Source organism: Manduca sexta, chromosome 25 (assembly GCF_014839805.1).
Source record: "Manduca sexta isolate Smith_Timp_Sample1 chromosome 25, JHU_Msex_v1.0, whole genome shotgun sequence".
NCBI lineage: Eukaryota > Metazoa > Arthropoda > Insecta > Lepidoptera > Sphingidae > Manduca > Manduca sexta.
This window is the reverse complement of record NC_051139.1, coordinates 9,425,394-9,453,148: the sequence shown is the minus strand read 5'-3', so window position 1 is coordinate 9,453,148 and position 27,755 is coordinate 9,425,394. Positions and strand designations below refer to the sequence as shown.

At 32.7% G+C, this 27,755-nt stretch overlaps 1 protein-coding gene across 4 annotated transcripts; it reads left to right on the top strand.

Annotated features, from left to right (window-relative positions):
- The first annotated feature begins 1,703 nt into the window (after nucleotides 1-1,703).
- Nucleotides 1,704-26,838, top strand: LOC115449538 (long-chain-fatty-acid--CoA ligase ACSBG2). Of its 4 annotated transcripts, none has more exons than XM_030177426.2 (16): nucleotides 1,704-1,859; nucleotides 12,303-12,399; nucleotides 13,624-13,828; nucleotides 14,095-14,229; nucleotides 16,043-16,244; nucleotides 16,539-16,640; nucleotides 17,736-17,885; nucleotides 18,577-18,686; nucleotides 20,536-20,676; nucleotides 21,511-21,576; nucleotides 22,835-23,053; nucleotides 23,395-23,629; nucleotides 23,959-24,099; nucleotides 24,577-24,702; nucleotides 25,993-26,113; nucleotides 26,588-26,838. In XM_030177426.2, exons 1-16 carry the CDS (start codon nucleotides 1,800-1,802, stop codon nucleotides 26,662-26,664), a joined length of 2,187 nt encoding a protein of 728 aa, XP_030033286.2. In that variant the 5' UTR covers nucleotides 1,704-1,799; the 3' UTR covers nucleotides 26,665-26,838. The 4 variants fall into 4 exon arrangements, with proteins under 4 accessions (XP_030033286.2, XP_030033361.2, XP_030033429.2 ...); XM_030177569.2 differs by lacking the exon at nucleotides 1,704-1,859 and adding an exon at nucleotides 1,953-2,348; XM_030177646.2 differs by lacking the exon at nucleotides 1,704-1,859 and adding an exon at nucleotides 11,637-11,661.
- The last annotated feature ends 917 nt before the right edge of the window (nucleotides 26,839-27,755 follow it).

Here is a 27,755-nt window from a genome sequence, read left to right as displayed (position 1 = left end):
ATAGTTGAGGTTTTATATACATACTGCAGTTACAGCAACTTTCATACATCAAGTACACAAGTCACCAGATATATTATATTTTTTTAACTCAGCACACTTCACTCCATTTACAACTGCTTAAACTCATATCATACCTTTTTGCTACGCTAGCGCTATTGTGGTGGATTTTTGTGTGGTATTGTACTAAAATAGAGATGGTTGAAGATGGTTCTCTTAACCTTTGTCATAGCCACTACCATTGTCCTGAGGCCTCTACCCTCTGAATAATTATGACAAAAAGTCATTTAATTAAACAGCCAACAATTGAGAGTTAGGTTATAATAAATTATAAAATAAATCCATCTGAAGGGAAAAAGTAATTCCCAGAGCAACGACGATAATTTAAACATGTGGGATTTAACAAAGTTTTATCACTGATTAAGACTTAAGAAAGAATCAATGCTTGTCTTGATGATACTATGTAATATAAAACACCTATATATTTTTTAAGCCTTCATAAATGCTTCAGCATTTTCCAGTACCTAGCTATTATTTATAGTGACTCCACATGAACAAATAGTGTACTTAATGAATTTATATGTCGATTAAAGAATTGAAAAAACCGACCGTAGGGAAACCTTAAAAACCTAGTTATAATGTTTTTCTTTTTATTTAAAAAACTTTTTTAGTCGTTAATAAGGCTCGTAAAGCTACGGTTCTTTATTTATAAAATATTCTTAGAGCTGTAAATCATATAAAGTTTTTGGTATTCTGTATCTGTACATATGTATTTATCGAATGACATAAGGGCCATAAAAATCTGGATACATACTACATTGTTGTAATTAGTGTAATTACTAGTCAGAGTTAGTAGTGTAGCAGCAGCAGCGGCCTCCATCCGTCGACTGCCGCTCACATTCAAGCAGTCTTATCTCAATATCGACTATATAATAAAAATCGCAATATTTAGAGAAAAACGTTGTACATAATACATAGATCTATACTTACTTCTGGTTACGACATAATAATTCTATGAAAGTAAAATTGCTTAAGGTTATAGCTTAAGGTCCATTTTCATACATTTTGTTTCACCTTTAATCTGGGTAACTAAACAAGTATTGACAAGTAAAGAATTTAAATTCACGTCTACTTAGTGATTAGTTCTCGCAGTTGAAAGAAAAACGTAAAAATAATTAATATGCATGGATATTTCGGCCTTTAAAATTTAATACGACGAAATTATGAAAAATGGACCTTAAGCTATAACCTTAATACATTTTAATAAAGTAGTTAGGTGCGTATGTATATCTTCATAAATATTTAAGTTAGTAATTATCTATAATTGTGTACAAAGTTTTGTACCTTATAACAACAAGTTACTTATTGAACATAAGTAATGATATTAAGCTACCTACCTAGGTAACGATAATCCTAAATATGATAATATGATGGGTAAATAATCTAAAATTGGTAGGTTTGTACTAACACGACATAGCTGATATTTTATGTTTATTCTTCATGCTCTACTCAGCTACTGGATATAATTCCGCAAATTGTTGAACAGTACAATATTATTGAAGTAAATTCAAAGGTTTCAATGCATTTTTAACACAAAATGCACAACTATAGATGTGGTTTTGAAAAAGAGATTAGATTATCCTTTTCTTTATAATAGGTGAAACAAAATCCTACTAGCGTATCGAACAACCGATTAGCAAAAGCCGGCTTGTTATCGGCGAGAGCAGAAAAACATCAGTGGTTCGTGTAGCACGCACACTCCAGTGAAGTCTGCGATCACCAGTGAACACGTGCACTGTGATATGAGTGCGGCCGAACATCGACCCGATATGGACGTTAAACAGGCACAGAAAAATGTTACGGTACGCATCACCGCTTTCTTATTACATGTTTTTCACATGTCATGCCTTATTGGCTTCACAACTATAGAGTTGAGTTGCACGTCTGAGGATAGCCTCAGACGCGGATCACTGCTTCGATGTGGCGAGCACTTTGCGCCCGTCTTAACCCGCGAAAAATTTTGCTGTTTACCAAGTTTTTGCAAACAGTGAATTGAACTTTAAACTTGAGCTGTACGTGGTCGCGCACTAGGGCAAGACGCCAGTTGGCGGCGGTGCACGCGTCGTCTCGGTCGTAGCAATTCATAATTTTACGTCTAACTTCGACCTACACAGGGTCAGACATCGCGATATAACTGTAATAACATTTATTTAGTGGTCTTGTCTACGGAACGTTTTACCGAATATGTGCAATGAATAAACAGTGTAGTTTTGCAAAGTGGAATACACGATTAAAAATAACGAGGGGCCTTGAAAAATAATAAATTAAATTTGAACCTGTTTTCTTTTTAGGTAAGTTAAAATACATAGGTGTTGAATGTGGTAAAGTGCAGATAAAGTTTGTGTCCAAATTTAGATAAAATAAATGCGGTCGTTTCTATCCGTAAATGTACTGAATGGCCTGTAACAGATTAGGCAGAAGATTTATCAATACTGATTACGTTTTCTTCTAACCAATGTTACAAACTGTGTGGCAACTGGCAAGAACAGCGGTGCTCGACATTGATAACGTTGAAACTAAAGTTATTTAAGTATTAGTAATTTAGACTGCGGTATATTTAACTTTTCAATATATCATGCTTACTTCTGGCTTCTTAGTTGGCGAACGACGACCCGTAAGGCCGAAAACCCGTTATTGTCGTGTGACCATCTAAAAGTAAAGCAACTGGACATATGTAAAATGTAGTACCCATTCTTTATGTAGGAGTTATTTCGATATTTCTATTTATATACGCCCATTACGTATTGTTATTTTCGTTTATTTATTATGTTTTGAAAGTCATCATGCGTTATACTTTTAGATCAACTAATTTATTTGGTACATTGTTTTGCCATGACGGGCGAAACAATGTATTTTAGTACTTTATAATATAAATACAGTAAAGATTCCAATTACAATTTTGTAATATGATTCACTGATGTCGTGTGATACATATTTTACAAAGAATCTGTGAATAGGCACCTGTGTGACCCGCTTTTACTCACGTTACACTACTTACACATAAAGGAAATGTATGGAAGTAACAGGTTAGAACTCAGAATGCATAAAATAATAAATATTTTGATGCGTTGCGTGAAAATAAAGTTTATTTGATATTGATTAATACTCGCTTTGAATGTGTCTATACCAAACATTATTTATTCTGACGACAGAACCTCGCCATGTTCAACAAATAAAGTGATAAGAAGGGAATGTCATATCTTGCGTTATTTTCTTATCTTGCTTGCATATGGGTAAACTTTACGGTCGTCAACATATTGAAAACGTTACATAAAATTTAAGGTTTCCTAAAACATAAGTAATGCGGTAACTTTCGACATAAGTAGTTACAACGGAGAGATAGTATTCTGTATTTAATATGCATTGTTACATAGGTAATAGCCTTTAATGAAGAAATAAAGAATGCTGATGTGACTTAAAAAATCTGTACATATTATAAAACAAAGTCCCCAAAAGCTAGCTGTCTGTAAGGGATCGATTTTCTCAAAATCTAGTGAATGAATTTTTGTACGCTTATTACTTAAAGATAGTGCAATTCTTGATGAAAGTCGAAGTTAATAGAAAATTACGGTTTTATATAAATTGAATAAATATAACGATTAATGTAGATAAGGTCGCAAGGGTCGGGATTCCTGCGGGAAAATCTTTGTGACACACAGATTTCCACGCGGGCGAAACCGCAGTCACAGCTAGTAATTATTTATTTATGGTCTCGTCTTGTATAATTATCCCAAATTGCATGCCTGCGTTATCTACGGTCTACGAAGAAGCAGTAGAGTAGATACATAAACAACAAAAATGACATTATAAGAACAAAATTTCGTAAGTCAATATGGTTACAATTATACCTAAGGATTTTTACACTCTGAACCAAATTTGATATTCTAATAACACCTTTCTTTATTACTAGCTTTTGTTTACTAGTTTTACGGGATAAAAGTCCTGCTATATATTTTCCTGGGACAGAAAGTATTCTATATCCTTTCCAGGGTCTTAAACTATCTCAATACCAAATTTCAACGAAATTCGTTGGGCAGTTTGAGTTTATCCTGTTCAGACAGACAGATTTGGCAGAGGACTTTGTTTTATAATATATTTTTTAGAATTTTGAAGAGGAATAATTCTGTCATACATGTCTGTTGCCTCACTTTAACAATTTACGAAGCGCCAGCAAAAGAAATTCACAAAGGGAACAAATTTACCCCGTTTTTGCAACATCTTTCATTGATGATCCGCTCCCATTGGTCATAGCGTGATTTTATATAGCCTAATAACCTTCCCCGATAAATAGGCAATCCAACAGAAGAATTTTTGGATTCGAACCAGTAGTTCATGAGATAAGGGCGTTCAAATAAACACACAAACTCTTCAAATTTATATAACAGTATAGACAATAGTTGACGACACATTAAGACACTGAATTGTCACATTAAGGCCTATCTATTGAATAATATGTACTTACACTCTTTGTACGTTTTAAGCATATCACCTATCTATTTAAAATACGTAATATCTATCATATAGTTATGACGCGCGTTTTAACATTGTGTACATTGCGCGTCGTGTTTAAGAATAATCATGCGCAAACGCCACATTGCAAGTGACGTAAGTAAGTACATAATATTGTTATGCTTAGCAACCGTCCAAAACTGAATTTCGTAGAGCAATCTACGCTATGGTAAGAGGATATCCCGAGATCCTGCTGTGGTGAAACCTCCATAGGGTTGGGAAATCCGCAACCGGAGGAAAACATAAGTACCTATCATACTGGCCTTATAAGTGTAACTTCTGAATGAATAATCTAAATAAATGACTATTGAATCAATCTAACAGTTGATAATGTACTATCTACAATCCATAAAACAGTGAATCGAGAAGGGTGAATTTAAATAATATTATTATTTTTTCTTACATTAAGTCGTTAATGCGCGCAGTGCGTGGAACATGATAAATTCGTTTGGTTACACGTAGGCCTGCTTTCAAGTTTCGAGATATCATTTAATTTAAGTACATATTAAAAGTAAAAAGTAAAGAATTCGTAAATTCTCTATAGGAATTTTAAGGGTGGGTGAAGTCTACCAATACGCACAGGGCCAGCGTGATGGACTAAGGCCTAATCCCTCTCAGTCGTAAAGGAGGCCCGTGCCTAACAGTGGGACAATGTATGATATAGGGCTGAAAGAACTCGTAAGAATGAAGGTAAAATATTTTAAGTCGGATGTTACTTGGAGCATGGTGGGCTGACTTTATCTGTCACAGCCGTCAATGTCACTTTCACATTATTATTATACATAAGTACCTACCCAATTACTTATTTTCTGTTTTCTTTTTGTATTAAAATTACAAAAAAACAATGTTAATATGGTTGATACATACAGCACTATCCGTCAGATAATAGTGACTACTGCCTACAGGTCACACAAAAAGCGTATCAAGTGTCAATGTCACCCAACTTTATCGCGGCACGGTGCCCCCTCATGGCGGGAGAAAACATCTTTGCCCTCGTTGGCATAATCATAAAACTGCAGTTAGATCTAACAGTATAATATTTTATTTAACTTACATAATACAACATAGGAATTTAAAGTGGTATTATAATATAATTAGTTTGGTGCGTTTTTTTTAATTATTTGCATTAAGTGTCGGATTTGTTAATAGGCCGCATAGCGACATAGAACTGGGATAGAGATATATTTTAAAGACGGTGCGGCACAGTTGCTATCGGGGATGTTTTTTTGCTCGGGAATATTTGATAATATATATAATTTCTTTGTACTTATTAAGCTATTGCAATACTCACGAAAAGGATTCCTACTGTATTTGTTTTTAAATAGGTAAGTAGTTATACAGAAATGTAAACATTATTACGATCAAATTTACAAATTTGATCGCCGTAAAAAATTTTGCTTTACAAATTTATTGATTTCTATTCCTACTAAAATCTTTTTATGCCAAAATACTCTAATAGACTGCCTATATATTACTTTACCAATATATTTATAATGTACCTAAACCTATAAGATGATTAATGTTAATTAAATAAAGAATATAATTACCTACCTATGTACTTCTATTGTCTGCATGTTTTTAAGACAATTAATTTTTTTCAAGGCTTGTTGTTACTCCGGTGTTGTTAAGTAATTAATTAATGACAACAAACCGTACAAACTGGTTATCTTACGCAATACTTACTTTGTTTCTCATAGAACTGTCATAAAAACTCATTTCGCGTTAATTTATTGATAGTAAAAAGACCTACTGTTGGTCTTTGGTTAGTAGAGAACCAAAGTTACATTGCACGATACAAATACATGATAATTTATTTAACAATATACCTATACTATGCCTATCTACATAATATCTAGACGTAAAATATGATTTGTAATATTCCATTAACATTTTTTACCTGCCTATAACTTTTACCGTATTTTAATCAACTATGACAAATAAAAGATTCAAAGATATCAGATAAGCAGTAACTTCCTGAAAATGCCTATGATCAATTAGTCGTAGGTAGGCATCACGTCAATGTAGGTAGATAATTTACAGTTCTGACTAATCAGATATAATACCATTTTATTGTATTATGTGCGTAAATAGATGCGTCCGTGCATAATCACATATAAGAGAAATGTAATAAGTCTTATAGATTTGAATTATCGTTGCCAAAAATTTTAGACCTATAAGTAATATATATTTTCGGTAATCACACAAAAACGATCCATTTATGTAATGCGCGATAATGAATTAAGTGATGCCAAAACAATCAATCAGTAGGATTTGTACACCGGATTTACGAATAATTTTATTAATAAATAATAAAACAGTGGCATTACAAGGTACATTATTAAATTATAATTTTTCTTGCGGCTTCGACTGCGTGAATGTCCTTTTTTGACATCTTTCAAATCTATTTGGCGGTTTCTGCCTTTAATTTTAATAATCATTCGAAGATCCTCGTAAAGTTCGGTATTTTCTATGGAACTTAATAAATTATTGACATTGCTTTCTGATATAACATCTACCTAGACATCGAATATAATTCCAGGGTATTTTAAAATCTTACTTTACGGGGAGAAGTAGATAGTTCGATTGATTTCCTATAGATTGCCTACATACATCCGAATTTAAACACTACCACAAAAATCAAACTTAAAAACTTACAGAAAAGCTTTACCGTATTAAATAAAATATTGAGTTAAAAATCTCAAAAGAAAATCATCATGACGTGTTCAAAATGTTGAGCAGCTTCCAACAAAATATGTCTGTTGATATTAAGTGGTATTCTTTGTCCATGAACATCTACAATATTAGTGGGATTATAAACATTGACGCATTGCTGTTCCAAAAGAAATGGAATATGGGTTAGGGGAAGAAGAAAAATTATTGAAATATTATCTTCGACACACCGTATGGTTTAATCCATATGTAAAGAATATAGGTAATAAGTAAATATATCGAAATTCTGAAGTTACAACTTTATTTACCACCACTGATAATAGTGTATACAGGAAACGTTATCATACCTCAGAAGATAAGAAAATATGGCACGGTGGTAATACTTACGTTTAAGCGCCAGATAGTAAGCCTCCGGGTTGCTAATTTTTAAACTCGTTGATACCTAAATATGATAACATTTATTGCTATAATAGTATAATGCTCTAGGCTTTGTCAAATTCCAAAATTAAAATGAATATCTTTAGAAGAATATATTTAAAATAAATAAAATACTGGTGTGTTGTTGTTTGGTGAACTCTAACATTTCCGTGGTTGTCCAAATATTAGTAATCCTTATTTTGCTTACCATCAGCACTATTGTTTTTGAATAAATTGTACCTATACCTATATATTATGCAAGTAGCCACTCCCCGAGTCGGACGGTATTCTTCATGGGTTATTCCAAAGCTTTGACTTGATAAAGTAATTGTTTTATAAAATCCGGGTAGATAATGTTTGTACGACCTTCGGACTTCCGCCTCTATTGTTGTTAGACTTGTCTGTCAAACGATGGGAAAGATAAAAACAATAATTGCCACAAATTTTGCATAATAAAACAAAATATACTTACTACTACTATCCTTTCGTCGCGAATCACGGCATACTCCGTAGCATTTAGGGAGAATATAACATCATCTTCGTGAAAGAGTTTTCCGAATTTTATCCGTAGTTTCAGAGGTTTCAAACTACAACCTGTACTTATATCTCTTGATTACATCGTTATAGATTACTATGTTTGCACAAATATGTGGTGAAAATGCACATTTTGACAAAATTATTATATTTCTGCAATTAATTTAGATAATGATCTATTTAATATAATCCCTAATTCATAATAATAGTTATCTTTACAAGTTTTTATCGTTTTAACATCTAAATAACATACGTAATGGCTCCGATTAAAAAAAAATACAATTAGGATACTTATAAATCCTTATTGCTTTGACTTTACTACTTATGAATGTACTCATAATTTCATTGAAATTTAGGTAACATATTATGAAATTAAACAGATTCACTTCCCTTTGCCTAATCACAATTTTATACCGTAATTTTATTTGTAACCTTCCAACGCTATATAAAAAGAATTTTATAGGGTCCTATTTTTTTAAAGTAGTGGACTTAAGCTACGACACAGCTCCTTATAACAGTTTACGACTAGAAGCAAATATAAAACACAGTAGATAAACATGTTATGCGATAAATCAGCTGAACGCCATTTAAATAAATTCTAGTGAATTGCAATAGAACACTAACTTTATAATATGTTATATGGCCTAAGTAATTTAACAAAGTATACGTCAAATTCGTAATTTATGTGTACTTAATTTTTTCTCCGACGTGCACGAAGGTGATTTTGCTGCCCCTCATGAAAAATAAATAGGCGACACATAGACTATCAACAGACGGGACATGATTCGCCCTTTCAAAATCTGGAAAACATAGGCCAATAACGGAACGCAATTAAATATATGTATATATTTATACAATCAAGACCAACTAATTAGGGATAATAGGATTTTTTTATTTAATGTAAGATATTTTTTTGAAGATGTGTATCTATTTTTACCGTGGGATTTTCATGATTTTGTCAGTCTTGGGTTACAAGTACAGAAATTCCCTGCTTATGTGAGAAGTAAATAAGTAAATATGTTAATTGAGATACATGTACTACTAGAAATGATTAGAAAAATATAATTTATTAAAAAGTTGCCCAAAGTCGTAAGCCTGGGTTCCTTGCCTAAACACTATTTTCGTGATCTTTATTTTTGTGGCAAAGTTTCTGTAGAAGTGCCTGTTTTAAAATATTGTACAGCATCGGATACCATAGTTTTGGAATATTTTATATACCTATCTATTGTATGTTGCTATAGCCAATCAAAGTAAAACATCATTATGATGATTTCACGCAAATAATTGCATCATTTTTAATTGTACTCATTTTTGTGTAAAATTTTTTACATAAACGTGTATTCGTTCAATGTTTCACTATAGAAAGTCTCTAAATGAAGTATTTTGAAGAGAGGTTGAGATTTGTTTTTTGTTTTGAGAAAAGAAGAGAAAACGAGTGCAAATTTTACATTTTTTTTTTATATACATATATATATTTTAAAAAGGCAACCATAGCATAAAAACTATATTCAACAATTACGTATATACAGTAACAAAAGCTATATTATTAAGATAATTAAAGTAATATACTATGAATGTATTATGTACTTAGCACCAAAAGAATTGACAAATATGACTGAAAATGTAGAATGACGTAGAATGTAGACGGCTACATTCTACAAGAATACACACGAGAATTCGACTAGTTATACATTCCATAATGTGACTTGCTAATTATATTCACCTTGATAACTATTACATGACGTCATATCTGACGTCACATTTTACGTCATGTAATAGAAACTGCATGATATTTTGGAATTTGCATACAATATATTTTTTACACTCAGGGAAATTTAACTCAAAAGCCTTATATTATTTTGTGAAAGTTTGTGAAGCTGTTGGATGTTTGTACAAAGTGAAACCAAGTTAGCAAGCATGTAACCAAGATATGAATTTAAAAGTAATATGACATGAAGTTAGACCATATCCTACTTTAACATTATAGGCTATTAAATGTTTCTCGCGGCTTCACCCGCGTAAAAAGTCTTTCACGCTACAAAGCTTCCTAAATCACTATACTGAACCTTGGTATGTACGACATCGCCATAAATTTAAAAAAATATAAAAAATTTCAAATATTTTTCATAGGGGCAAATTACCCGCATAAGAAATAGCCTATATGTTAATAAAGAACGTCCATTCGTGTACCAAATTTCATCCGTATCCGTTCAGTTTTTTCTGCGTTTTCTTATGACAAAAATTAAACTTGAACATACAAGCATATTCATTCGCAGGGTACCCCCATTGATAAGTGCATCAAAAACGTACAAGCGTCGAAATTTTATCACAAGCATTAGCATTTATAATATTAGTAAGAAGTAAGATTTTATTCCAGAAACGCACACAGTGTTTTTATGGATGCACTTTTATATCGGTAAAGGTGATTTGCTGGGGCGGAGCCGCGGACAAGTGATTTTAAAAATTATCCACGCGATTATCTTTGTTTTGACACCCTCTAATGAATGTTATAATAATAATATATAATAATATTCAGCACTGTATTATATACTGTCCCAATGTTGGGCACGGGCCTCTTCTACTACTGAGAGGGATTACGCCTTAGTCCACCACGCTGGCCTAGTGCGTATTAGTAGACTTCACACACTATCGAAATTCCTATAGAGAACTTCTCAGGTATGCAGGTTTCCTCACGATGTTTTCCTTCACCGTTAAGGCAAGCGATAATTCACAAAGAATACACACATATTTTTTTAGAAAAATCAGAGGTGTGTGCCCTTGGGATTGAACCTGCAGATATTCGTCTCGGCAGTCCGTTTCACAACCAACTAAGCTATCGCCGCTTATCGTAATGAATGTAATCATACATGATTATCTACATTATATGTAAATTTCCTTAGTTACTAAATATACCTACACAAATAGGAAATCATTATATAATATGTACAAATAACCCTCTGCACTAAGCAAGAGCTAAAGACTACAACTGAAATTACATCGTATTGATTGATTTGCCATTTATTTGAACATCATCGCTAACGTCGTAAGAAAGGTTCTAAACATTCCTGTACCTTATCACGCAGCCTTTATGGAGAGGTCATTCAACCCAAGAAGGCCTTGTTCAGATAACAAATGTTTGAGGTTTTATTTTACAACGCGCATTCAGTACCATACTCATTAGTAGTCATTAGCTATGACAGAAAGCATTACGCAGCAATGGTCACATGCCAATGCGCATTTTGACGTAACAAATGGATATACACAAAGCGATAAAATGTTCGAACAGGCCGGCATAATTTTATCAACTGGCGAGGGATAATAATGTCTCGACGTTATAGAGTCTATAAAGTCACTTCGTTTAATATAATATGCAGTGGAAAAAACAACGTGGCTACAATACTTATTTGAATAAACTTAAACATTGTCTTGAACATTCTCAAAAATAGAACATGTGGTACCACGTATGAGCGCATCGTACGTTTTTATCAATTTCTTAATCTTTAGGATTTTGCGCAGCAATGGTATTATGTTCTTGGGTTAACCGCTCTCGATATCAATAGCGAATCTATTTGCTTATCTTATTCCTTAGATTATATATTTACGACATTTCTACGTAATTGATTTATTTTTAATCCATGTGTTAATTGGAATTCCCCGTGTAGCAACACGACAAATCCATGTATATCCAAAATAATTACAATGAGGTATAATTCAAACGATTAAAACGCCCCATTGCATGTATTAATTACATCATAGGAAATTGTTACGCCTGCATAAAATCTAAACATATGAATAATTTTATAATATGTTGTAGTAACATTTTTTCTTTATATTATATACTCTACATTCGGCTCTACCACCGTCCACAAGCTTTTCAATATGTGCTGTGCCTCTAAGGTTTTGCAAACATGTACTAAGAAAGGCAATAATGTTTATAATATTGACATCCATCGGTTATTTAGTAATCAATGGATATAGAGGTCCCCTGTAAATTTGCTTTGCTGTTGTCGTGTTCCAATCTTCTTTTTACTACATATAACAAAACTCTCATAGTTCATACATAGTTACTTGATTTTGTTTGAAGAGCGTTATGAAATAATAAAATATAATTTCAGGAAAACTCAACGGTCATTGTGGAAAACGGCGAAGAAATAATAAAAGTCAATAACATGCAAGTACCCAACGGTGTCAGTCAACAAAAATATATGGATGGTAAGCATATTAGTATTCATATATTTTATTCGATGATTCGCCTTTACTCAGACATTCTATGATAGTCTTAATGTGTTTTTTTTTGTAATGCTGCTGTATGCTAGTTGTATCCGTCACCAATAAAATATTTTTCATTTTTTCTTTTTTAGAATAAAGCTAAAATTTCTGTAACATAAAATATAGTACTTGTCAGCTGAATTTCTTAAGTATTCACGGATCCATATCAAACCGGATATGTATTACAAAAATCTTAGAACTTATTGTAAAATACTGATAACTTATCATTGTATTAAATACGTTACGCAGTTTAATCTTTACGTATTAAAAAACAAAGTCCACCCCCGCGTTTGTTTGTCTGAACGCGATAAAATAATAAAATACAGGTTGGACTGCGATGAAATTTGGTATAGAGACAGTTTAAGACCCTGAGAAGCAAATAGGTTACTTTTTATCACGGGAAAATATAAATCGGGTCTTTTATACCGAAAAAGCGAGCGAAGCCGCGAAAAAAGCTAGTTTGAAATAAAAAAACAGATGCTTAACATAAAACAAAGGTGTTATCACAGATAAGGGAAGGATAAATACAGTTTAATTCAATAATTATAATATTCGTATCTGCTTCCTAAATTTTGCATTTAATTGGACAACTGCACGACACCTGCGAACAAGATTACGAATAATTTAAAATATTTCTGCCGATAAAGAATAGAGTTTCAAATCTATTAGTATGTTTAGATAAATATCACAATACCGTTTCCGTATTTTTATCTATATTTCCATAATCCCTTAAAAGTACTATAATAGTAAGTAAGTAAAAAAATCCCTTATTAGAAATATCCAAACAACTAATTGGATTTTATCGATCCTCCTTCGTACAATAATTTTCATACAGTTGAATAGTGAGTATAGGCGTTGTGATTTGTTTATTCTCTCTTTGCCCAAAGATTGCTTAAACATCCTGCTATACCAAACCACGTCATACGCATAATAATGGGCACACTTCCTGCCACCGCCGTATGGTAGAGTATAAAATAAGTAAATAATATTGTTTAACGGTGAAAGAAAATATCGTATTGTCTGCCTACCCTCACTAAACCAACGTGGTAGACTAAGGCCTAAACCCTGTTTGTAGAAGAGGAGGTCCGTGCTCAGCAGTAGGCAGTATATAATATAGGGAGGGTATTTTTCACATTATTGATAAGTGTGCATTTAAAATGCTAACAGGGCCGGATCAGGTGATCCCAGCTAATGACTACATATCATGCAGCCCTGGTGGCTACGTGAAGCTGAGGGTAGAACCTCGGGGTTTGGCTGCAGAGCCGCCGATCTCTGTTCCCGGGCTGTTAAACCGCACGGTTACGAGATACCCTGACGCTACTGCCTTAGCCACAAAGAAAGCAGACGGAAAATGGCACAAAATAACTTACAAGTAAGATGATAAAATATTAAAAAATACGCGTATAATTTAATTGTAAATATTTCAAATAATTTTATAACTTGAGTTATGTCAGTCGTTCGTTAGGTTAAATCCTTATAAAGAACATGATTTTTTTTGCACCCTGTTAAATAGTGGAATATCTGTAGTAATTTATTACAATTACCAAAAGTATATTTAAAGTAATTTAATCTAAAATATAGCCCACAATTTTTGCTACGTTAATTCTCACAAAAATCTGAGTGTTTATTTTTTTTTAGACAATACCAGGAACGTGTTCGAATCGTTGCAAAAGGATTTTTGAAACTAGGTCTTGAAAGATTCCATTCTGTGGGAATTCTCGGATTCAACTCAGAGCAGTGGTTCGTAGCGGACCTCGCTGCTATACACGCCGGGTAAGTTATGACTTTATTACAATGTAAATTGATTATATTTTGCGTAGATCAGTTAAAATGCTGTTTATCTATATAAAATTACGCGATTTTTTAAGGGTTTTCTGGTTAATTATTATTTTATCATCCCAGCTATAGGCTACTAAACTCGACGAAGGTAGGCACGTTACTGTTACCAATAAGCACATAAGTTTTTTTTAATAAAACACAATCAAAGCCAACTTACTCAAATAAATGTATTTTGATATTCTAGTTATATACTTACGTTGTAGATACTAAAAAAAATATTGAACAAATTCTAATACCAAAACATTTTTACAATAATCATAATCTCAAAATCGCATTTTTCAGTTGAGTAGGGAAGTAATTACATCGTTTTTATTTACAATTTGTACCCAAGTATCGTTGGATATTTACATAAGTATTAAACATAAATGATGCTCCCATGACGTCGAAGATACGAAACAATGGGGCAATTAAGTACGTACCAGATTTTAGATGATCAAGATTACATACTTATTTAATATAATGTATGAACGAATGAAGATATTTTGCCAAGTGTAACGTTACGGAACCTCCTCAAGTTACTACTAATTTTATTGTAATCTATTACGAACAAAAACGTAAACAAATCAATGAATAATAAGTACTACTCGTGCCTAATTTGCACCTTAGACCTCTTTTAGGTATGTTTATTTATTATAAATCACTGTTTTTACTTAAACTGTTTAAATTGAACTACATTCATGCACCCAACATTTCGACAGCTTTATATTCCCAGCTATTGTTTTAAAATCGGAACAATAAACTTTTAATATTCATATTATAATTTGTAATTTATATGAGACTTTTATTTCAACTTGGATAATTGATGAAATTTTAGTTAAATACATTTAGAAAAGTTATCAAGCTTCTCTTCTCTACTCTAATGTATCGCAGCAACAGATTTATCTTTACGTGGGCGGAACCGTGATCAATATCATACATGATACATGATGATGTTTGTTTACAAACAAACAGATGAAATCTACTTGCAATCATTAAAAAATAATTATAATAAAGTACTTGATAACACTATACTTGCTTTCATATATAAGTATTTTCATCATAATTCATACCCTTCCTTTGACATTGCCACCGTATTCGGGTTAAAAATATTTACGTTACAAACAGCAATATAATGTGGGAATTTTATGAAACATGTAAATCTAATGAAATGTAAAATTAATAAGCTATATAAAAAGGCCTCTGTCGCACTGTTTCTTGTATCCGAAGGTAAAGATTGGTGCGTCATTTATTCTGTTGATTATTCATCCGAATGAATGGATTATCACCGATGTATCGTATCAACTCGCTTGAGCGACTATCGCTCATCAAGTATTCAGATCACGAAACAAACGTCTCCAAGCGACGTTTTATACATAGCTCTCTACGTCGCGGAAAGCTAGTCGAGCAAAAACTTTATTGTTCGCTGCGGGTACAGTTTCCTCCTATCTAAACAGCGAAACAATACTATTAGTACCTAATGTCAAATATTTTTAAATAGGCACATATGTTATAATATTATGTGGACCTACTTAATATTACCTAGAACCGCATTACGCATTTATATACCGTACTGTGGTATAAGGTGTGTCATGGCTTATCTATTAATTGCCTAATGATAAAAAGTTTATATTTAACTAAAAATTCGTTGATTAAACTAAACCTACTAAGTATAGGTGAGTCAGCATTAATCGTACCACAGATGTTTAATATCTCCACCTAACATCTTATATTACGTGGCCTGGTAACTAAACAACTTTGCTTCGCTCAGAGGGTACGCTGCTGGCATATACACTACCAACTCGGCGGACGCGTGCTACCATTGCCTGGAGTCGTCTAGAGCCAACATCTGCGTGGTCCAGGACAAGAAGCAGCTAGACAAAATCTTATCAGTGCGGAACAAATTAGCAAATCTCAAAGCGATTGTACAATGGGAGGGCCCCGTCGACATCTCTGTGCCTGGAGTTTACAGTGTAAGCTAATTTTAATTAATAATTTTCTGTGACCCGAGTACACGTAGCTACTTAATTACCTAGGAAATTAGAAATTTTCGAAACAGTTATCAATTCTGGTTTTATTTATGGTATTCAATAAAATTCAGTACTTACCTAATTATAAATTATAAAAATACTATTATATATTAAACAGCAAAACCAATCAGGAATAATAACCAAATATGACGTAACGGAAAGAAAAACATTATTATTAATAATATGTAATCATAGCATTATTTCAAACATAACTACAAAGTATTTATTTAATTTCAGTGGGAGCAGGTCGTGGAAATGGGTAAGAAGGAACCCGATACAGAGCTCAACAACATCCTTAAAGGTCTTGCAGTTAATGAATGTTGTACGCTAGTCTACACCGTAAGTAATTTGATGTTATCTTAATAATTATCAGTACAATTGAATGTCATCGCGCACTTATTTTTACACCCCAAAACATTATTGTATCGAATTATTTGAATATTTTGATAACTATAGAGAATTTTCATTAAATCTATAAATTTCTACCGTGTAATGTGAAACACGCTGCTTATGAAACATATTTGAAAACCAATAGATCATTTATATGTATGCATCGCCGCTTCTCTAGTAACCATATTTTGAAGCGTATATATTTTTTTAACTAGATGCGTTTTATGTTTTAAAATAGGTGTCGTTTGATATTATTAATTAAATAAATTCGATAGATAGTTATCCACCTGCAGCAACAGATAAGGTCATAACTTAATTTTATGCTAACACAAAAAGTGATATTGATTTTATTTTAATATTGATCAATAAAACAACAACAAACTAAGTACATACTAGGCAATAAAAAATATGATACACAGCGAGTACACTTTCTAGTAAGAGTTGTCTACATAATAAATGCCTATACACCTACTTGTTGTATAGGGCGCAGTACCTACCTCTGTAAGGTGGGGTATAACAATGTTACACATGGTTAAAGACATGGATACCATATACATGTATGATTTTGCAGAATATTAACAAAAATGATAATTTAAATACCTCATACGATTATCAGCTACACGGTTTTTATACATGTAAGTATATGATGAATAATCATATATTTACTTTATAGGTACTATATCGCCGTTCAAAGCTCAAAAGCGGTATCTAAAAAAATCAAAATCTTGATTTTTACGTCGTCAGATAGCTTAAAGAAATACTCATCCAATGAACTTATCTAAATAACGGTATCTTGTTAAGAACTTTGTTAAAAAAATCTTTAGAGTTTCTCTATCTCAGTTTTACATACAAAACTATAACACTATCTTTACAAAACTTCGATTAGCTCGAAATAAGGTTTTCCTAACATACCGCTTTTGCGCTTAGCTTATAGATACGTATACATACCTGCTCTATACTCTATAGTAGGAGTCTTTAGATTGCAGAGTTACTAATATTATTTATGCAATGCCAGTCGAGGTAACAAGTTTTATGTTATTTTAGTCCGGCACGGTGGGCCCGCCGAAAGCTGTCATGCTGTCGCATGACAACCTCACGTGGGACGCGTTCTCGATCGGCGAGCGTTGTCGCGATCTGCAGCCGACTCGCGATCGACTGGTCTCCTTTTTACCGCTCAGCCACGTGGCGGCGCAGGTAATAAATATATCGACTATTTTTGAAAAATACGTTTGATTTTTAAATAATTGATTGTTTACTGAGATTGATATGAGACTCTCGCTGACTCATGAGTCATGACTTAGTCAGTCCCGGATCTTGAATTATTTGGAGGCGGGGCAAAATCTGGATAATGCCGCCCCCGACCACCTATATTTTTAACTTTGTCATCATCATCATCATTTCGCGCCCCGCGGAAAATAATTTATGCGTTTAATGTTCTGGATGTCTCAGTAGTCAAAGTTTGGATTTGCCGCCCTCTGAATTCGCCGCCCGGGGCATGGGCCCCGGCTTGCCCCCCCATAGATCCGGGGCTGGACTTAGTATAGGTATTAGAAACCTGTCACATGGTATCAGTAATACGTTTCGTCACGTTAGAAATTAGTTTAAAAAAACAATTTATTAGCCTATATAAATATGGTTTTTATAGTTAGACATGTTTAAAAATGATGCCGTCACGTGCACAATCCAAATATAATACCTAATCTATTTTTCCTCAATTATAACGTATGAGAGAGCGATAACGTGACTCTACCTATTATTTGCTTCGTAAGGAAATACTTGATCAAATCTAATTACATAGTATTTATTTAAATGGAATCCCTTGAACTTTGTTCAGGAATAATTGTATGTATGAGAAACGATAAATGTATGTCCTTGTTTATTGCAGGTTGTAGATATTTACACCACTCTATCAAACGCAGTGCCAGTTTTCTTCGCGCAGCCCGACGCGCTGAAGGGAAGTCTTGTAGAAACACTCAAAGAAGTGCGACCGACAAGGTATATATATACATAGTTTATTATGGTTCTCAAACCTTGAATGTCCCATTTTGACGCCACGATTTTTGTTTTGAAAGTTACATTTTACGACTTTTTGAAATTTAATTATAAAGCTGTAGAGTTTGTTTGAACGCGCTAATCTCAGGAACTATTAAATCGATTATGATTTTTTTTTTACTAATAATAGGATACACTACTTTTGAGTGCAAAAAGCTACTTTTTATCGAGGAAAACTTTTTTCACGCGGACGGCTCCGCAGGGAAAGCTTGTTATATTGTTTATAAAACGAAATGTAATTTTTATGTAGATGGTAGGTTATATAAGTATTAGTTACAAAAGTATAATTTATTATGTACTTATGTAGTTGATATTGTCTTTTTTGGTTCTATACATTGATTATTCGAATCGATATCTATCGGATATTAATTGTAGATATCGATTCGAATAATCAATTAATTTTCAAGCAAATTATCGAATTTGCTTGAAAATTAATTTTGTAACGAATAAAAAAACGGATATAATATTATCGGCATTGTCGTCACTTTCTTAATGAGTGTTCTAAACAGTAAATCTTCCATATATAAATATATATTGAAACTTATAATTAAGTATAAGAAAAGAATAAAGTTCCGAATCAGGAAGAAAATAATCTATCTTTGTTCATGTATTCTTGCAAAATATTAAAGCGCTTACCTATACATTATAAATAAACAAAAAAAAAATTGTTTATTTTGTACTCACTTGCCTAATATTTAATTCATATTTCATTACATTCCTTTGCAACACATTAGAGTTAACCTAACTCTTATTATGTTCCCGATACGGTCGACAGCTGAATAAACCTATGCAACCATAATTCGTCGAATTTATTTTCACCTAATATCAGATAGGTAGTTAATTTAGATGTGTTTGCATTATAGAGTTTCACATTCTACGTATATTGCTATAGTACCTACATATATATTGATCTTGTTTTTTATTTATTTATTGTTGTGTTGATGTTATAATATCTAAAGTCGTGTATTTACAAGATAAACTTTATTGTAATACTCTTACGTAATGTAAGTGTTGTGTCCATAAATAACAGATAATTTAAGTATGCAACATTAAAGACATCATAAATAAACTTTAAAGTTCCTAGATTACAGACTTTATTTGTTATTAATTGTTGTTTTAGATAATGCGAAATAAGTATATAGTTATTTGTGATAAAAAACATGGATGGTTTATTTATCATATCTTTTAATAATCCATCGGAAATCTCGCGTGGGGTCTGACATTATCTAAATAATAATCTTATAAATTCCTTAGTTTTTTTGTGCATAGGAGATAATTTGATTCCATAATAGAAGGATAATTTTATCACAAAAGATTCTAATTCAAAAGATCTAGGATTCTGTGTACAGTTACTTGTATCTTGTAAAAAGAAATGAAACTATCGCACCGTGACATAAAATCGAATGGATATTCCATTTATCCAAATTCAATACGTGGATTAAAATGCCCATTTCCAATTCCTTAGAAATTATGTCAAATCTGGGGTACCTAGGCGGATAGCGGGCCTAGGCATAGTATACGTTAACCTAGGTGCAGTCTATTCCTGAGCATATAATTATGATTTTGAACTAGATATCTTATACTTGGCAACCAATCATAATATGTGATCTCGTCGTTCACAACTAAAAAGTAGAACACCTTATAATTGGACCAAATATTAGTTACTAATGTAAAGTTATTTTAGCTTTTATAGTAATTAGCAAGTCTTCAGTGTCTTTTTCGTTTTACGATATTTACTACTATTATTATGTTTTGCAACGTTTTGACGAATTAATATTTTTGTATTTCACAGATTCTTAGGCGTACCTCGTGTTTGGGAGAAAATGTATGAAAAAATTATGGCGGTGGGAGCCCAAAGTGGTCCCTTGAAACGCCAAATCGCACTGTGGGCTAAGGAAAAGGGAATGAAGTATCATTTAGCAAGAATTAATGGGTATGTATTTCTATACATAAACATTTGACTATATTATTCTCTTAAAATAAGTCAATACCTATATAAGTGTAGAGAAAATATAAATAAAAATTACTTTCTCCATGAAATATTTTTGAATGAAACATAATAAAAAAAAATATAACAGAAAATAAAAGATATTAGTAATGGGAGATATTACCTGATTCTTTCTTATTTAATGTGTCTTAAATACCTAGAGAGAAAACAACTAAATAATATATTGTCCGGCGTCAGCGTACTTGCTATTTCGCTTCTCTTGTTGCCATTACAAAACTACCCGATATTTCAATAATTAACAAGGTACTCGTAAGATACCATCATGATTATTTTTTTGTAAGTCCTAAAAATTGTTGGTATAGTAATTGTTCCAGTTAGGTTGAGTGGATGTAGGTGTGGGCTTCTTGGCACGCCTGCGATAACTATTCTCAGGGGATATAAATTCATGAACAGTCAATTCAACAGTGACCAATCTTAGAGAAGGCATCTAAGTGGTCTTGTAGTGTATTAATTCTTTAGATAGTGAGTATATATATCTTGTATAGGTAAATAGTTACCATAATGATTACTGCGTCTATAACCGTCATTACCATCTTTCTGTTCGAAGGAAAATGGCGTGCAAACCAACACAAGCCAATGTAGTACTTATTAACATCGGAATACCCGTATATCGACAAAGCACTCGTTATCGATGTACATATACCCGCTATTCGTTATTTACATTTTTTGACTGTAGCTGCAGGAATAGCTGTAACAAACATTTTATCACTCAAAAAACAACCATGGAAAGTATTAATGAGTATTTATTTTCCCAATCAGCGCGTTATCGGCCGGGATGTATGGCCTTCCGATTGATTTCACAAGTCTCGAAATGATGTGGTTCTGGTACGTAGCGACCTTGTATAGAGAATGTAAACTGGCTTTCGTTAAACAAATTTAATTTATTACTAATAAACATACGTTGCTAGTTTAGTAGAGCGCGTGCATGTAGTGAATTTATAGTTTCACAATTTTACAGTATGCTAGAACATCGGACGTCATGTACCTTTTTTTTAAAAATAGACCACGTAAGTACTTACCTATGTTATAGGTAGTTTTGTAGATTGAGTGAGCATGGTTAGAACAGTTTTTGAGTTTAGTATATTTTTGTAGATATTATTTTGGAGCCTTTGCATTGTTTGTTTATATAAACGGTAATATTATTATAAAGTTTATTCCCCAATAAATAATTACCTACCTATGCCTACTAGAAAAGGTTTTTACTTGGTTTTAGCATGAAAAAGTATTGTATTTACGATCGACATAGAATTAACTATCTTAGATAAGCATGCAACATAGGTACATGCATTTGTAAAAAAAAAACATTGGCAATGGGCTTCTGTCGGAAATAAGTCAATAAAATACAAATAGATACCTTCATTTATCAACACTAAATAGCGTCATGTTCCGATATGGAAAGCACCTGTGTATATGAGTCAGACACTAAGTACTAGGAATTTTGGTTGCGTAAAACCCATATTATTAAATATTTACCTAATCTTATTATTTTTGTTTACTTGATTGACTAAGAATGACTTAATAATATACCCTATTTTATTACTGATCTGCCCAACCATGTGCACGATAGTATAGGTCAGTAGTAGAGGTCCTAATTAAACGCAACCACATACTTATCTTTTTAAATTTAAACAAAATAAATATCAATAAAAAGTAATTTTAATTTAATGCGCCCTAAAGCTCGTCGCAGCGGCAATATCACAGTTTCAGTTAGAATACGTACACGCCATATTCGCACTAAACTAGAAAGTGATCTAAAAACTGGGATCTTTGGTGTAAATATTCATTATTTATGGATGATTTTTGGCACAATGTTAGTAGAGATGAAGACGAGTGTGTGGTTCAAAGAGTTTTAAGAAAACTATGCAGTAGTATGTATGTAGTTTCATTTATGAACGCAATGTCAAAATGACACTGGGTAATGATAAATCTCAGTGATAAATGATAGTTATTATAAGTATTATTGCCCCAATATATTATGTACCTACCTAAATACGTAGGTACTTATAATTAAAATACAATTTTAACAAAATATTAAATTGTATATAAATGATAAGTTAAATGCACAATCCCCCTTACCGCTTAGGCTGGAAGGGTCATCGCTGGGCTATAAGATGGCGAAGTCGTTGGTGTTCGACAAGGTGCACGACTCGCTGGGGCTGGACCAGTGCAAGACATTCGTGACAGCCGCCGCGCCGCTGTCGCCCGATGTCAAGAAGTTCTTCTTGTCGCTGGATATTCCGATCGTGGACGCATTCGGCATGAGCGAGGCAGCTGGTGCACACACGCTTAGTATATACCCCAAGTAAGAACATTACATTGCTTATTAGTTTACCTTATTAGCATAATCGTAGTTGCGGGCAGTTACAATAGCTCGCTAACTGTGAAACGTACACGGTAAGTGGTGTCAATTTGCAAAACTATGTACTGATTTCAATTTTTAGTTACCAAATCAATTAAAACCTTATTATAAATTAAAATAACTGCGGTGTGTTTGAAAAGTTGATTTTCATATAATAGTATAAATTTACATAAAGAAATGATGGAATATACTTATCGGGTTACCTTTATATATTATGGCGATAATAAAGTCATATATATCATCCTTTAATTATCTCTATACGTAGATTTTATCAACTATTTCAGGTTTTCTCTAGACTCGGCGGGAGAACTTTTAGAAGGAACTGAAACTAAATTCGGTAACTCAGTGAGTCCAAACGGCCCCGGTGAGATTATGATGCGCGGGCGCCATGTGTTCATGGGCTATCTCAATGACATAGAGAAGACGCGCGCTACCATCGACGAGGAGGGCTGGCTGCACTCGGGAGACATCGGCAGAACCGATAGCAACAATTTGCTTTACATTACTGGAAGGATAAAGGTGAGAATTTTGTACATTTCTTGATTGTAAATGTGTTTGCTGTATTTTTTCACGAGTTACTTCTTTTAATTAGTGTAGTAGTAGTATCTATACACCGATAGTTTTTATTTACCAAAAAAATACTTTTAAACAAATATCACCCTTTTTGCGAATAATTTTATGACATCGTTTCTTTTATATCAAATACGTGTTCAGTAACGGCAGCAGATCACGCTATTTTTAATTTTTGGTTATTAAAAACTAGTGGTGTATATTTGTTCCAAGCATAACTCAGTTATCGCTGTACGGACGTACGTAATACTTGCGTAATAGTATTTACTGTGTTTCAGGAGCTAATCATCACAGCGGGCGGTGAGAACGTAGCGCCGGTTATCATCGAGCAGGCGGTCCAAGCTGAACTATTGCATGTCGGGTTCGCTGTGCTTATCGGCGACCGACGCAAATTCCTCTCCATCCTCCTCACTCTTAAGGTAACTAATAATTATTGCGCTCTCATATTCAGTATATAGATCAACCTCCATAGTATCACGCTTTTGAGCCTTTTTAGGCGTAGGCAAAAGTGTAACAAATGTCGTCATGTTATCGGGTCGAGCGTATTATAATTTATCGGCCTCAATCCCTGCTTCGGCATGATACTAAGCAAAAACCCTAATATAGTGAGTGACCCACCCTGTATTTAAACGTTTCTCGAAGCTTGTTCGCAATATAACTGCGCTATCGAGGCAGTACATCTTTTTTCCATATACAATAAACCACAAACTGTAATATACTGCTTTAATATGAAACGTTGTATACGTTCGTTTTTGTTATACTGCTTTTCGTTTTTCTATATCGAGGGTATTTAACGTCAGAGGAAGCGAGTCAAAACATTGTATAACTATGATAGAAGTAGATATTTTCTAATAAGGCCCATCATATAGTTGTTCACAATTGTTTTATAATTACAGTGCAAAGTGAACTCCGAGACGGGAGAGCCTATGGATGAGTTAGAGACAGACACCAAGAGATGGGTGGCGAGCCTCGGCAGCAACGCCACCACCATCAGCCAAATAACCAGAACGAAGGACGAGGCCGTATGTATTTGCATAGCTAGGTTTAGAATAAATAGATTAAGGTTATAGCTTAAGGTCCATTTTGCATGGATATTTCGGCCTTTAAAATTTCGTCGTATTAAATTTTAAAGGCCGAAATATCCATGCATATTAATTATTATAACGTTTTTCTTTCAACTGCGAGAACTAATCACTAACTAGACGTGAATTTAAATTCTTTACTTGTCAATACTTGTTTAGTTACCCAGATTAAAGGTGAAACAAAATGTATGAAAAATGGACCTTAAGCTATAACCTTAAAGAGAAAATTTACAGAAATTATTTTCTGTAAATTTTTTATCATATAATCGGCAAGCTGACTTCTGCAAATGTTGAAGCTTGAAGGAATCAAGACGAGTCGCATGTGTATAGAAGTAATAATAATAATAATAATTTATTTCCAAATCAAAAGAATTACACAGTCAGATTTAGCAAAACATTCTACACTAGGCACTGCCTGTCTCGTAGAATGAATTAAGTAGGATTAACATTTTGGGCGGGTGTGCCGTGTTTAAGCAATTTGCAGAAGTATAGAAATATTGCCGCTAATGTAAACGCATCTCGACACTACTACACTTAGCTTAAGGATTATTTTCAATTTATACAAGACATTTCAAAGGATAAAATTATCTTTCTTATTTTATTACTGTTTAGGAAATGCAAAATCTATAGAGGCATAAAAAAAAATTTTGACCTCCAAAAAAAAAGATAAGGTTGAAACTTTTCCCACAAATTGTATGAATTTATAATTAAAACACAATTCGTATAAAAGGCCGATTAATTAAGCATGATAATTACAATGTAGTTAGCTCGCTTAATGTCAATGACGTCACCTCACAACAACGAAACCGAAGGTCATTTACGTTACCGATATTCCGAGTAACAATTTTAACTGTTTATTACAATAATTACCTTATAATTACTTTACTCCGTTAGTATAATCAGGAAATTGAACTTGTCTATAGCATTCGCAATCGATAAATAAAAAGCAGTAGCGACATGCTTTTTGAAGCTACAATAGTCAATTCGATTGCAGAACACACTAGTGTGTCCTCGAGATGTTTATTTAAACCATGGAATAATCGACTTAAACATCTCGATATATAATGATGCGCATGAAATACATTTTAAATGTATCTTATGTTTAGTTCATAACCTTGAGTACATAAATAAAAGCTAATTCGAACAACAAATACATTATACAATACCTAATAGTAATGAGTAGTTTTATCAGCCCTCTAGTGCAGGTGTTTAAATTTGTTTCTGTATCAGGTGTACAAGGCGATAGAGGCGGGCATTGCGCGCGCCAACAAGCAAGCCATCTCGAATGCGCAAAAAATTCAGAAGTTCGCCGTCCTGCCCGTCGACTTCTCCGTCTCCACTGGCGAATTAGGTACGTGATATTAATTCGATGAGTGATTTCGAAGTCATTTTTATTTTATCCCATTAAATAGGGTCAGGCTCAAAATACTTTATATTATGTTGACAGAAAGACATTTCATATTCAATAAGTACTTAGTAATACTTACATTGGTCTTTCTCAGCGTATACATTCATTTGAGGCTGACTGTATATATATTTTTAAGAATCAAGGAAAGATGGTACTGTATTTACTAGATTCCGGCGCGGATCTTAAGCAAGAAAAATTAGGGGCATGTTGGATATTTGTGCATACCAATTTTATTTTTGCGAAAGTTAATTGTTTTGTAGATTACACATTACTAGCTATTAATTTCTTTATGCATTGATTATAAGTACAAACTCGTGAATTTCAATAGTATGTCATAAAATCCACCAAGTAATGTAAAACACCGACAACAAAGAAAGTCCTATTTATCCTAAAGAGTTTTCCTATCTAATTTTGCAGGTCCAACGCTCAAGATCAAGAGAAACGTGGTTTACGAGAAATACAAAGACATCATAGAAGACTTTTACAAAGAATGATTTACCACGTAGTTCCACTGGTTAGGGAAAGGGTTATTGATAATAAATTATTATAATTTTGTTATTGCTCAACTAGGGGCTAGCGCGGATTCATTGTGATTGTTAGTACTTTACGAAAAGGTGTAAATAGATTATATTTTTGTTACAAAAAAATATATTATTTTATAAAAAAAAGTTTTTTTTATTAACATATCAACTAGACTATACTAAGTACACTTTAATCACAATAATATAAATTGAAATGATTTTAATAATCGGAAGGTAATTAAACACTACAATAATAGGTACAATTTGAAATGTTTCTTTAAATATACAATATCTAATAATTTCATAATAACAAAAATTAAATATAATGCATATCTCCCCTTCAGCTTTTAATACTTTATAGGTAATGGAAGAAAATAACGTCTGATTAAACATTTTTTTTTTTCAAACTTTTTGCCAATATATTACGAAAATCGAGTATTTATTTAACCGTTAATTGATTAAGGATGTTATATTTATTTTTTATAATACTATAAACTATATAATCGATAATGTTATCACATTGATTTATGCAATTCTATTTTAACGAAGTATATAAAGATTAACGGTTTTCCCAACAATAATAATGATAAAACATTTTATCCGATAAATTCGATTAATTTTAACATCAAACGTCTACAAATAAGTTTCCTTATATATTGTCATTTTGTTTAGAGCGTTATTTTTATTTTATAATTTAATTGATGGACATAGTATATAGCTTAAAGTCACACGTGCTTTAATACAATAAAATAACTTATTCGTGCACTTGAGTGAATAAACATGGAATGTGTCAACAGGTCAATGAATGGCGCACAATTAACAAAGGTTTATTCACACATCACAGGGTCGTATCAAGAACACGTTTAGATAAGTACCAGTATTGGTATCGATATGTTATTTGCTTGATAAAGATGATAATTGATAACCTTTAAGTGTAAGAGCGTAACGTAATTCACATTATATTAATATTATAGCACAATTTTTGTATGCATTTTAATGAGCAGTAAGTGTGATATAGCTGCCTAGGATTATGTTTTGACATTTATAGAGATAAAAATTTCAAA